The 14,233-nt window shown below is 36.1% G+C and overlaps 1 protein-coding gene across 2 annotated transcripts; it reads right to left on the bottom strand.

The window, feature by feature from the left end:
- Positions 1–500: 500 nt before the first annotated feature.
- LOC131783452 (ubiquitin carboxyl-terminal hydrolase 2-like) lies at positions 501–14,174 on the bottom strand. Of its 2 annotated transcripts, none has more exons than XM_066167932.1 (12): positions 14,101–14,174; positions 9,505–9,561; positions 9,235–9,358; positions 8,025–8,136; positions 7,153–7,266; positions 6,406–6,470; positions 5,820–5,923; positions 4,778–4,915; positions 3,709–3,787; positions 3,212–3,316; positions 2,483–2,609; positions 501–1,814 (listed from the first exon to the last, which is right to left on the bottom strand). In XM_066167932.1, the coding sequence occupies exons 3-12, from the start codon at positions 9,350–9,352 to the stop codon at positions 1,727–1,729; spliced, it is 1,050 nt and encodes a 349-aa protein (XP_066024029.1). In that variant the 5' UTR covers positions 9,353–9,358; positions 9,505–9,561; positions 14,101–14,174; the 3' UTR covers positions 501–1,726. The 2 variants fall into 2 exon arrangements, with proteins under 2 accessions (XP_066024029.1, XP_058956193.2); XM_059100210.2 differs by lacking the exon at positions 14,101–14,174 and adding an exon at positions 11,521–12,601.
- Between the last annotated feature and the right edge of the window lie 59 nt (positions 14,175–14,233).

Genomic DNA, 14,233 nt, shown 5'->3' with positions numbered 1-14,233 from the left:
ATTTGTATAAGTACTAGCGTCATTATGTTGATTGACAAGCGGCCTAAAAGGGGGGGGGGGGGTGCGCGTTGAGGGTTAAAATTCCCAGAGATAGGCTAACGACTGCATTGACTTTTATGGCGCTGCATATTCAGCCATCTAACCTCAGTCATCTCATGTCTGTTCCTGGCAGTTACACAGTTAAAATGGAGACTGAAATGGTAACGAACGAGCGAAAAGAAGAGGAAAAGTTTGGTCGGCTTGAAAAAAAAGAGGATTTGGGTTGCGCAACTTTCCTTTCCTTTCTTTTTGATCCGCCGCTAGCGTCCCGCAGTTTATTTCCACATTCCTTTTGGATAACCATACGTCTGAAGCTGGTTAAGTCATCTCATGAATTAAACTTAACGTTTAAATCAACAACAAACATAGTTATTAGTTGATTTCTGTAAGTTTCACGAAATTTCAACAAGCAGTATGCAGTCGAGATGTTGCAGTCCACAACACAAATTACAACAAGAATATTTTCAACGTGCAATAATTTAATCAAAATTGAAGACACTTTATTCCTATCACTCTCAAATAAATATATTACAAAATTTCTGCACTCAAACCTCATAAATAAGACATATTTTCCTGTAAAAATTATAGCTTGTATAAACTATAGCATCTCCAGACTAGGGAAACTTTTCTACTTGACCAAGTACCAGTCTCTATTCCAGAAAAATCTCTATATACATTCAAAAAGATACTTTTTCAAACAAGGTGAAATAAATGAGCATAAAACCCGACTATGAAGCGTAAAAGCTGTTCTTTTATTTTCAAGAGGATAGTGACATAATCAAAACTAAAAATTCACTCTTCAATTTCATTCTTGACACCAAGGGACACCGAGACACTGATTTAAAACCATCTTGAGATTTTCATCAAATTTGAAAACAAGTCGTTGAAAGAGTTCTAAAAGGAGATGACTACAGCGTTATGTGATACTTTGTGCAAACCAACCCAATGCTTAACGCTTTAGCTCCCTTGAGTGACCAAGGCAGTATTTCTCCTTATAATGACAACACAGTATCAAACAGACAAGCGATGAGAAAACAGAAACATATCAATGACAGGAAAATCCGTGGTTCAATTACCAACTTCTCCTACCTCAAAGGATAATTACTAACAAGATCCTGGGAGGGTGAAAGGTTTACATGCAAAGAAATTTCGGTAGAAAAGTTTCACTAAATAGACTTGCAGAACAAGGTCAACTGAGTCTTCCCTACTAAGAATACCCAAAATAATTTTGACTCAATACTTTTCATCATCTTCTGATCGATGTAAATTTTATCTCATCATCCAATTTCATTTCCATAATCATTACGTAACTGCTGATAGACAATAATGATAGACAATCAACACCTACCCAGTCTCTTTCATACCTTAATACCTAAACCCAGGAATCAAGACCATCGCAGTGCTACTGAACGAGTTATCACACAAAAATCAACTCGGCAAAATCACAACTTGAAGAAAAAAAAAAAACCTGAACGCATACGATATACAAATGCCTTACTTTAATAATATTTTCAAGATTGACCTGCAGAAGATTTTCTCCTTCAGGATAAATGATAAAATCACCGCTCCTATCTCTAATACCCGTAGAAAAAAGATCACGCAAATGTCACGCAAGCTTTTAAGAGTCACGCTTTAAAGGATTGGGTGATACCCAGCAAATGCCAGCATTTGTGGTTTGAACCTCATGTCATAGCGATGATTTTCTTTCATCTTTCTCGTAAAATAGGATGTATGCTTGTGCTCCTTGAACCCGTGATGAAGAAATTTCATCCACCCTGAAAACAAAACAAACCTCTGTTAACCTTCACAGAAAGTTCAATATTATAAACACTTAAAGAAAATCAGAAATTTCGCGATATTTCCGCAGACGTTCGAAAATAATCGTGAGGTGACCAGTTTGTCGCAAGGTGGAAAAGTTGTCATCATTCAGTAATTTTCAGTTCGAACTGTATCCTTTTCCCTAAATTATTTAAGAATGACATGAAATGCTGAGGATTCTAGTACGTGGAATAGAGCACTTTTCAATTGATAATCGAAAGTGATCCTGAGTTGCATTAGTTGTGAAATCAGAGCAATGAGCAGAAAGAGAAATGTCACAAGTAGCCAGTCAGACTTCAGAGTCAACACAGGCAAACTGCCTGAAGCGCGGGAAAATACGAGTGGCCAGGCGCGCTTGGTTCTAGGTTTGTTTTCTGATTGGTTGAGAGGATGGCACGAGTTTCCTGAACCAATCACAGAACGTGACGAGGCAATACCGAAAAAAACCCTTGAATCACTGTTCGCACTCAACGAAAAGTTGGGCCGAAATTTTCGGGGATAGCTGGCCCCAAAAGGCGCTTTCAATTTTGGCAACTGTTTTCTTCATTATCAGAAAATTCTGATCTTATGTTGATGCGCAAATGAGACTTAAGCGTATCCACTTCACGTAGAAAGCAAAACTCACCGTGAATCGTTAAAGCAGTGCCACTGTTTGCTGATCGGGTGTTTACAGTAAGCCATGTAATGGCCGCCGTAGGTGCTGCCGGAATGATTCGAGACTGCGTACAAGGAGTACACCGCTGACCGACCCTCTGAAAGCAATCAAACAATCATACCACATGGCATCCGTGCGAGGCAACTTAAGTTAATATTTTACAAACATCTCTGTAGAATTTGCCACATGATATTAAACTTCATTCTTCTTAGAAACTCCAAAAAAAAATAGAAAACATGCAGGATGTTTGAGCGGCCCTTCTTCTCTTTTCTGTGTTCTCTACGAGAGCTTCTTGCAGTTTTCATTCATTGAGCTACGTACAGCTAATTTGCGAGTTAGTCTTTCAATTTAAGAATTGCCTAAAAATGCGTGACATAGCGTGACTCTAGTCCCCTTTAAACTTGTTTTGTCTTGTCACGCAACACTTTTTTCCCCGGAAGTCTTTGAGACAACAAGAGATTGAACGTCGACAAAACCACGACAAACTTGTCAAAAGGGTTTTTGACTTCAAAACTGGTTTTCATTTAACGGCCAAATGAGCAGCAAATGTTGTCGAACTGTGCAAATACGGACTCGTAAACATAAGTTCATAAATTTATGGCTAAAACTGACAGCGCTTATTTAGCGTCCCAACAAGTTTTCGGTTTCTCGATGGCTGACGAACGTTCCAACAGAACGAAATACTCGTGAGGTTCTTACCTTGGCTGTCGGCAGCAAATTCAGAGAGATCCAGCTTAGATAAAGGGAATTCTACATTCGTCTGTAGCTTGGATCGAAAACTGAAACCTGAGAATCTTTTTAAATCTGTTTAAATGGACATTAAGGTCAAATCTCAAAATCAGAGACTGATTTCAAAAGAAATTGAAATAAAATAATAATTAAAAAAAAAACGCTTACTTTAGACATATCTTTAACTAGATGCCCAGTTTGTTGGTAGTTAAATAAATATTAAACTAAAAAAAAAACGGTCATCAAACAAACAGCCGTTAGGTTGCTCTCTAGCGGGTTCATTGGAACCTATTTTTAGGACACTTTTCGGGACACAAACTTGGGTCCCAACTCCTCTAGCAGTACTTAATCACCTTCATTGAAGGGACACCTCTATACAGGAGAGTCTTTTTCATTTCCCAAGAGAGCCTCCTAAACTGAGTTTCCATCGTACACAAAAACAAGACATATTGACAGAGAAAGGATACGAAGAACAAGGATTGGTGGAAATCTTTGTATTGAGAATTTCTTCGTTGATTTCCTCTTGGCCTTACACTTGTCGCAAGTCTGAGAGAGAAAAACGTATATTAAATGGCTGGAGATCGGAATTTAACTTGTGTATTATGATCAAGTATGGGTAATTGCGAAGAACAACTCCCTGAAATAAAAGGCAGTCTATGACTGCATGTACCTGCTGCTGCATTGTTTTAGAGTATAAGAGTAAAAAAGCAATGTTTTGTAAAATGGTTTAATGAACAGCTGTTGTCGATGGCAAAATTGTGACAAACGGAGGACTTGGGCTGGAAATTACTAGAATAATCACATGAATTACTCGTGCATCAGATTAATTTTAATACAATCGCCACTTCGTACGCTCTGCGTACCTAGCAAAATGGATATACCAACTCCACTCGAATACGAAGGTAGAAGGTTCGAGCCTCATGTCTAGGAAAATCATCAGGGAGTTTTAGATCCACGTTTGTTTCTGACTACGTGTGACCGCAAACGTCTAGGAGTCACGTGACCAGACTCTAGCGGTCACGTGCGCCGTTTGCCGTCCACGTTAGAACTTCGGGCAAGGCAGTTTCAGGAAGTTGAACTCCCCTGACGCTTTTTCTCTTCTTGTTCGAAAGTTCTCACGCATGTCCTATAATATGTGAATTGAAGTCTTTTCTTCATAACCTATCCGTTTGGGACATTAGAAAACCAATCTTTTCGCCACATTTTGTGATTGAAATGAAGGACCCCCATCCTTTGTGTGATTCAAGATGGCAGCGCTCATGTTGATTTTTTTTTCAGGTGACAGCCGACTTCGATCTAAAAAGCTGAAAGTCACGAAACCTCTAACTTCTAAAAACAAACTGCTGACCGCTGTTTGACGTTTGCGGTGAACACACCAAACGTGGATCTTAAACTCTGTCTTAATAACTATCTTCCCGCACATAAAAGAACAAACCTGGAAAATGGCAAGTAAAACTGAACCATAATCATTTGGGTCGCCATAGTTAAGGCAACTTATTTCCTTGGAAATTACAGACAATTTTGTTTCGTACTTACTGGTCTTTCGTCGCCATCCAATACTTCCTCCTTGGTGAAGGTAAGGATACAGTCTCTAATGGTAATCTCGCTGTCATTTGCCCCACTGGATCGCCTTCCGGACCACGATGAAGATGATAATGATGAATGACGGGATTTCTGGAGAGAACAATAGGAAATAGTCCTGTCATGGTCGCAACAATAAGAGTTTTATCTGCTGTTCTCTTCCTCAGCTAGCGTGATAGAGTAGAGTCAATGTTTTACCATTGACGACTTTACGTTTTCATAACCTGGTACCCGTTTCTCGAAAGTCCCCGTAACTTAACGGGCCCGTGACCATATTTTAACATCAAAATTTGAACGATAAACAAGCGATAACCAATCGTTTTATTTCTAAGGCTGAAAGCTTTTTTGTATGCTTTTTAAAACCTTTGAAACCCCGCATGGAATGAAAATCACAACAGCTTTACAGGCCCGTCAAGTTATCGGAACCTTCGAGAAACGGAACCCAGATTCCTAAATAAACAACAAGCACAAGAGTGATATACAAAATGAATAAATTAGGAACATAAAACTTTAATATGGCTTATTTCTTCATTGCTTATTTTCGTGACGAATAAACATGAAAAACACGGAACTGTTTACACTAAATTCGCGGCATGTCACTGATAGAGGTCCTCAGACGGAGTATTTTAATAGTATGGAGTATTTAATTTCGGCATACAACAGATAGCCCTCAAAAATTTGAAGCAAATCAGATCTGGAAGCATTAGCTTAGATATCAGTTTCCTTTATTGAACGTTTTATGGTAAGAAAAATTGTATGTAAAGTAATAATATGCATTTTTTTTAAAGTTTGACTTATCACAGCCAAAGAGAACTAAATATTGTTTGCTGCTAACTCTTCGTCCTAAGTACTACATCTATCCGATTTAAGACAATTCCATTTACTAAATAGAATTGTGGCAGAGGTTCCCTAGCAGATCGACGACACTTAAGACCGCTAAGTTCTGTTTTTTTTTCGGTTGTTACTGCTTCTTCTTTGAATCAGCTGGGCGACTTACCCTTGGTATGGGAAGTGACAAGTCCCAGAACGGGTCAAAGGTGACTGACGTGTAATCACAATGACAACATTTCAACATGCTTTTCAACTGTCCCACGAAAAGATCTGAAACAAGAACAGCAATGAATACTTCAAACCACTCTCATGCTCCAGAACATTTTTTTCTTCGTCCTGTAAATAGCAAAAATGGCATTCCTAACGATTACTAACATTTCTTGCACTGAAATTGGTTGTTTAATCTCCGTGAGACTTCAGTTTTAGAATGCAACCGTGGGTTACAAGTCTTGAATATATCTTAAAATATACGCAACGAGGATATTTCACAATCATTCTACTTAGGAGTTTCAAATTCACTAATTTATTTTACAGGAAGAAAGCTGATATTCATTTCAAAGTAAGAGAGAACAAAAAAGGGTCTTGTACCCTTTACAAAAAAACGTCCATTTACAGGGTAATTCTATATTTAGCCCGCATCATAACAAAAAGTTGCAACTTTTTAAGCGCGCACGAAGGAATCGCAACTAAAATTATGGGCCGTCAACATGTGCATTGCAATGTTTCCAAAGAAATAACCTCAGCTGACTCACCAGTCATCCAGCTGTCATCTCGTGAAAGATAACTTTTCCATGACTTCTCTGCATTCTGTCGATGACTAAAAAACCAATTGAGAGAAAAGTAAGAATACCCACACTGTAAAAAACCATTTGCGAAATGAGGCTTTTTCGTATAAAATAAGTATTAACCTTATTAAATACACCACAACAGTTGACTAAAGTAAAAACTCCAAACTTTCTTAAAATTCAAATCAAAGGGGTAACAAATTTGCGCTAACGAAAGCTCAAAAACAACCAACTGAACTAAGTTAAAACAAACAGCAAAAGAACTCGAAAAATGTGTGCGTCAGTTTTCTATGCCAAGGTCAGAGTTCTTAGACGTGATTGGCTAATTTGTGAAATCACGCGCGCCGCGCATGGATACAACAAAAGAGTACAAAGGGGGGAGAGGAAGAGGAAACTTGTAATTTGAAATTTAAAAACGAAAAAGATTTCCCGCACGCATTTCGGTTCAATTTACGAACAATTGCAAAACCTCCATCTCAAAAAAGATCTATAACACAAGGTTTGTAGAGATACCAGGTTGGCATCAGTATGTATCTTCTCCATGCAGTTCTCGACACATTTCTTATGGCACTGACAAGGAAAATTTGTTGAACAATCGAGAGCTTCTTTAAATGGCGATAATATCCTTTACTCTCGCGACATTAATGTGTGATTTGGGGTGAGAGAAGGAGAAATTAGACGCTGGTCACTCTTAAAGTACACAAGGATGATTACCTGAGTGAGTCATCAAATTCACAAGGTGTATACTTTGGCTTGGATTTGACTCGATTCAAGTCATCGTGAAGTCCTTCCAAAAGAAAGCGTAAAAATTCCTGTGCATCTTGTTGGCTACATATATATATAAAAAAAAAGTTGAATTAAAAAACTTAGAACGTCTTGTACATAATTTTACTTTTTGCAAACTGCTTTTAAACTGTGACACAAGATATTCAGTGATATCATGTATTCAGTAATGCTAATTTAAAATCGAATCCCAATTTGTTCTCATCTTAATTTAAAACATCAGCATCAACATACTACAATTCTTTTTTTTACCAGGTTTCTATTTCAGTGTTTGTAGAAGAATTTTTTTTCTCTTCTTGATCACATTAAATTGCCTTCTCATTTAATCTCTCTGTTTCAGTCATTCGTCTGTTTGTCAGTATGGGAGATAAGCATATAAAAAATGAAACAGATAGATGCCTTTCTTGATATATATAAAATTTAATATATATACATGTATAAGAAAATAGTAATTATAATAATAATATTAGTAATAACATCAACTTGTAATGAAATAAATTTCATTAGAATTGCAGATTCAAGCCTGTACCTCCCACATATATATATACATATATCTGATGAATGGCTGATGCGCAAAACGTCAGCTTTAAAATTCTTTATGGTAGCTAATTTACGTTATCAACTCAGCTGCTAATACTAAATTACCCTGTTATACTCTTCCACCGGTGCAGCACCACAGTTTCTTTAGAAATTTGCCCCCTTTGTTCTCCTCCCACATAAAATTGGACACTAATACTAACTGAACTATGAAGACACGTTGGGAGTGAGTTGCTTAATAGTAACAATACAAATATTTGACTCACTTGTATCCCATAAATCGAGGGGCAAATCTTTGAATCTGAGTTTTAAAAGAATGCGGAGACACTGCATCAGTGTAACCATGCTTCCACATAGATTTGATCAGATCTGCAAAAGCTGTGGAAAAAATCAAGCAAAGCTTGATGAAAATATTGTTCAAACTAAGAGATTAAAGCCAAAAGCAACTTAAAATCATAGAATGGGGATGAGGAAATAATTTTAATTTCTAGGAAAATTGCCACTTAAATCGTGGAAACTTGTAATAACTATCAAAATGCTTGCCACAATTTTTTTAAGCCAAAGTGACACTCTAACTAACAACAGGTACTCTCCAAAAGAAAAATACAGCCAGATGGACATTTGTTGTAACATCACAAATTATTTTATGCAAACTTTCTTCTCAAGCAGTCAAATGTTCATGCTTTTAACATGATTACTGAACACAGGTTTCCAAATTGGAAACTGTTGCTGCATTGGAAGTGACCAAGACAGAATTTCTCTTAACAATATCAATAAAATGCACGGCCAATTATTAGTTGATCTGATACCAAATTCTCCAAGCTATCATGATGAGAATTGTATTGCAGAAGGTAAAGAGAATTAGGAATGAGATCTTGAGAGTGAAAGAGTTAACAACATTATACACAGCTATGATATAATGACATTTCTGTCGCATACACTATGTGACAAAACCAATATCATTATGATAGTTGATCATCCATCAAATAATTTTGCTACCACACCATTGGTTGAAACACATCTCATGACCTAATATTCCCCTGCTAAAACTGGGGGTCCTATCCAAAGATATCACTTAACTGATATTCCCCAATTTTCAAACCTTAAGTCACTGCAATAAGTTGTTTTGTGGTTGTTACAGAAGAGGGGAAATATTTGTTTTTTCATAAAGTTGTACCAGAGAACACTCAAACAATCTTATGCAGCAAACAGTAAACTGTTCGTAAACAATTTTTCAAGTGCATTGCAAAATATTTGAAGGAAAATCAACACATTGTCTCTACTTTGCTTGAAAACATGCTTGTAAGTTTGTCCTTGGACATTATCTGTACCTCAAAGCACACAGTTTTCCTCCAGTTTTGCTTTTGGAAAACTGTTTGCATCTTGGAACAGATTATGTCTGTGGACAAATATCCTTGCAAATCTTTGCATCAAATAAAGGCTATTGTTTATTTACAATAATGTCAATGGATATACCATGAATAAGCTTGCCCTTCATGGAACTGTTGCTGTTAATTATCTTCAGGTGAGAGCCTTTTGACAGTTGTTCAGTTAAGGGTTGTGTGTGACTCAAACATTGGAGGATGGAATTCATAAAACACTGCAGAAAAAGTGCACAAAATCATAAGTTGCCTTGACAAAGTTTCTCTGAGAATGTCAAAAAGTATGAAAGATTTCAATTATTTAGGATATCTGATACTGGTTGAGATCAGTTAGGTCATATCATTTCTAAAAAAATATACTTACTGTATTTCCTAGGTTACGCAGACCAACTAACCCATCAGAACTGCCTCTTCCTGTAGGCTAAAAGATAAAACAGACATGTTTAACAGTTCCTTTCAGCAATTCATTACACAAGAACTTCAATAATTCAAATCTGTACATAACAGAAGCTGCTAAACATTAGATAGATTCAAAATCAGAGGTTGTCAACATGCAGTGCAGAATAAAATCAGGAGTGAAAGCATACGTTTTTCCTTGAGGACAGATTTCTTTTCACCAACAGGACCCACAACAAACAGAAATAAACTCCCACTGTAAAAAGATATTCACATCCAAAAGCCACGGTTTATCCCTCTCCTTGCTGATGATTCAATTTCTCATCAAAACAAGCAAATAATATAATTACAACCTCTTCTGGCAGAATGTGTTTTGCCACAAGATACATTAAAAATTTGCTCTGAGAGTGAAATTAGAAAATCTGTCCTGACTCCAAAAATTACATCTAAACAGGAGAAAATTGGTTAAAAGGAAAAACAGATAGCATTGCAGGAAAATAGAAACTGGAGTATAACAGGTATATTATTGCCAAACCTGGCAAAGTTCCATTTAAAATGAATGTAGTTATAGGTATAAATTATATAAATAAATTAGTCATGTTTGACAGGTATTTTAATTAAACAATGTCAAAACAACTCATTCCTAAGCAGAAACATACCATGTTGAAGGTGTAAAAGAGAAAAATGGACATTCTAAACAATTTCAAAATTAGATTTATGAAAAAAAGGAAAAAAAAAAGAAAAGAATTCTAGGAAGCAGATTTCAATCCAAAAAAAAAAGATGAGACAAATCAATAAATAATTAAGCATTGAAGACACTGTTTGTCTGAGTAACAAACCGTAGGTTGTTTGAAAACAATTTTTTTTGCAGTAAATTCTTTTTTTTCCTGTGGAAAATTTTAAAATTCTAAGGTAGCTTGAACAATTTTTTTTTATCGCAATCATATACTTCAAAAAGGTCAGACTGAATCTAAATTATTTGCAGTAATCTTATCCATGACCATGACATAAAATTTCTTTGAAATTAAGTGATAACTTTAAGAAAATTTAATGTTTGATCACATTAAAACTCTGAAGCAAATATAATTTCTACAGTCTCATCATGTGTCTATTTTGCAATTTATCAATATGTTACAGAGAAGTAAAGTGTCCACATAACTTCAAGCCTGTTTACTTGAAATTTCTTCAAGAAGAAGTTGCACTTCAATGCATTTAATGCATGGTTAATGGGAGATTTTTAATTCCAAATGAATTTATTTAAAAAAATTTGACAGCAATTCACAGGATAGCTCTACTGTGGATTCCTTGGATAATTGATAATCCTCTGTAGAAGACTGAACAACAGATTGCTGAAACCGAGAAAAGGGAAAAATTGTGCCTTCATGACTGACCTACTGAAAATGAAATGAGCTAAAACATTTAAGGGGGTTATGAAAATTTCTATAGAAACTGTAGTTCTGTGTTGATGGGGGGTACTACAAGATATCTGGTTTCATTGACTGAATTAACCCTTTAACTCCCAGACCAAATTTATAATTCTCCTTACTGTCAACCATACAATTCTTATGATGTTAGTTCAGAGAATTGAGTATTGGATCAACTAATTATCACCAAATTGATATTTTTCTTTATTCTCATTACTTATCTGGTTGATATTGAGTTGATATAGTAAGGAGAAATTCTGTCTTGGTCACTCATGGTGCCCACTGTAAAAAGTTTCCAAAGCTGATGTTTAGAGTGCTAGCCCTTTACCAGAGTGAACTATTTAAGCTCAAATGACACATCATTACAGAGCTCTCACTTTTATTATAATCATTATCAAAAACAAAATACTTGGTATTGTTATCATCATTGTTAATAAATAATATAATTCATTATTCCCATGATCATTTTTATCACCATAGGGGTTTACTAACTTTCGCAATAACTACAAAATGAATTAAATGTTGTGCAAATTTAGAACGAAAGTTGTCACATAACTCACCGAGTTCGATGGGGACGAATTTGAGGAACTAAACGACGATTGTCTCGCGCACTTCATTTCTGATCCTGGCAGAGCAGTTATGGTACTTTTTCTAGCTGTGTCCGCATGCACAATACTGTAACTGCTCTTGCTTGATGCTGATTTTTCTGAGGAATACGATTGTCCGTACTTAGTCCCATAGCTATTCAGAGTTGGAATTATTTCATTCCGAGGATCTCTGTAATCGGCATGCGTTGTAGATCCATAAATACCACTGCTACATGAAATACTACTCCCATTTAAAGTTGGTTTGGAGTTTGTGTTTCTCTGAGTGTACATATGCCTAGTTTGGTATTTATCTGGTTCATGATCTCTCTTTTGTGTATAGAGATCTTCCTTAGGTCCCAAACTCGAGAGCGATTTCGACCTTCGTCCATTTGATAACACTCCATATCTGAAGTCACCTATCCTTTCTTTTCCATTGGAGCTTCCGTAACCAGAGTCACCTGAAACTTTACGCCGCGTTTTCGGAGATTCCCATGTACTCGATTTTCTACTGTAAGTATCAGACAAGTATGATCCTCTAGTGGTACCTGCATGATTGCGACTAGAATTACTTTGGGCGACATATCTTACTCCTGCTTTATCCATTGAAGGTTTATCAGGTAAAGGACCTGGTCCGTGAGGTAGAGTTCTTCTAGTAGAGGAACTTGCGTTTTTGGTCCCCCTTGCACCAAAAGTTGACGAAAAACTACTAGATGTACCAGTACCAACCGAACTAGATGCAACTGAACGACTAGTTTTCACGGCACCAGAATTGTGATGCAAATGCCCCGAAGTTTCCCTACGAGTTTGTTGCATTGTCAAAGACATTTGTACATCAATGGGATAACGAATCGCCTCTAGCAAAACCTATTATCAGGTTGATTTTTTATCGTACAAAACAGTCATTAATCGAATAGTAAACCGTTTGTCTTCGCCGCCATGTTGATCACGTGACGTAATTAACCTTGACAGTTCGTTTGTGATGTCATAGCAACCAAACATAGGGAAAAAAAGCACTCTTCCGGGGTGGGCTGAGAAGTACTTTCTAGAATGTTGTGAAATAGGTTGTTGTTCATCGTGGTAGCTGGATGATAATGTAAATTTGCTTTGTTGTCTCACGACTAAGTCACTAGATGCAGATCGCGACAGAGCAAATTTATATTATCACTTTCTAGAATGTATGACATAAGTTCGTGTGATTAGTCTGTTGCAATCGAAATTATTCAAAATTCAAATATATTTGCTATAACTATAACAAGTTGTAGTATTCGAGTGTACTGGAAAATATTCCTTTTTTTTCATGGATAGGGAAAAAATTTCACCTTTTCATATCGTTGGAAGTTTTTTCTCTACATTAAACCAGCAGCTCAGTAATGGGCTCCTGATGGAACTTAAAAATTCCCAAAAATTTAGAATGTCATGGTATAAATGTATAAATTTAGAATATTGACATTAAGATAAATGGCGAAAAAATTAAGTGTGATCCACCTCGAAAAGAAGGGGAAAAGAAAACGATTGTCCGTCCGCAGGGAAATTTCCGTCTAGAAAAAAGTTATTAGTTTCCTGTTTTACTCGGAAGAAGTTCATCGGTTTACGATGCATTTTGAAAATGAATCGCGACTGGTGTTTCTGCAACGACTTTAAAGTGAGCTGATTTGATTCTAAAACAAGAGCATATTTTTTTTTCAAAAAGTATAAGTCCTCTGAAACGAACGATGAGGTAAGGAGAAGAGGCTCTGAATAAGTTTCCGCTCTTTGCAAAATCGGGAAAATGAAGAGTGATCATGTACAAAGTTACGTTGAACTGTAACTTAAAATTTAATATAACAACTCCTAACTCCTTTCTCAGTTCTTCAACTTGAGAAAGATTTCTGTTACAAATACAGATTCAGGAAAGAATCTTTAAAAAGGAAATCAAAATATTATGAATAAATTAACAAACTGATTTTTAGAGTAAGTAAATCATAGTAGGGGGGTACGGTTGGGTTGAATCATAAAAGCGAACATCCTTCTTGAAGTGAAAACAAACGAAAAAAACAAAAAGTACATGGCATATACAGAACTAAAAAGCAAACCATCAAAACACTAATAATAATCCGGGTTAATCATTACTTTCTTTCTTTAATAATATTCTAATAAAATGACGAAATTAATACAATTTCGTCACGCAATACATTGCGTGACGCAAGCTAAGAACATGCACGCGAGAATGTATGACTATTTTAGGAAATAAACGACACTTTTTAGAAACAGGTTTCGACAGTTCTTCTGTCATAATACAAAGTACAAAGTGGAATTTAAAGTGTGTAACAAAATGCTGATTGGACAAAACAAACAATAATAACAGAACAAAGTTTTAAATTAACATGATAAAGTTGATGATTAAGTGGCTCTCATTGATTGTGGATAGCTTCTTTGATTTTAAGTTGAGAAGTTGTGGATGCGTGATCTAAGATGTTCAAACACTCATCAGTACAAAGAGTACGACATTGTAGAGAATTATATAGATTTCTGAAAATGTGAGAGTTATAACTATTTTTTAAAATTCGTATCTACCTGCTGAGGGATTTTCCCAAAATTCTCGGTAGCCCGTTGTAACGAAAATCGTTTTAACCCTCCGGAAAAACTGTTGCAACAAAAAGGAAGAGCTGGAACAGTAGGCAAATGAAACAGGAAGAATATACCATGC

Source organism: Pocillopora verrucosa, chromosome 6, assembly GCF_036669915.1.
Source record: "Pocillopora verrucosa isolate sample1 chromosome 6, ASM3666991v2, whole genome shotgun sequence".
NCBI classification, from domain to species: domain Eukaryota; kingdom Metazoa; phylum Cnidaria; class Anthozoa; order Scleractinia; family Pocilloporidae; genus Pocillopora; species Pocillopora verrucosa.
Note: the sequence above shows the minus strand (reverse complement) of the source record. Positions and strands in the feature narration are given on the sequence as shown.

Coding starts and splice junctions, on each gene's coding strand:
- LOC131783452 (XM_059100210.2), bottom strand. CDS start 12,372: ATGTCTTTGACAATGCAACAAACTCGTAGGGAAACTTCGGGGCATTTG. Junction 3,317..3,708: donor TCCACCAATCCTTGTTCTTC/GTATCCTTTCTC, acceptor CCATTTAAACAG/ATTTAAAAAGATTCTCAGGT. Junction 1,815..2,482: donor CACTGCTTTAACGATTCACG/GTGAGTTTTGCT, acceptor TTTTGTTTTCAG/GGTGGATGAAATTTCTTCAT.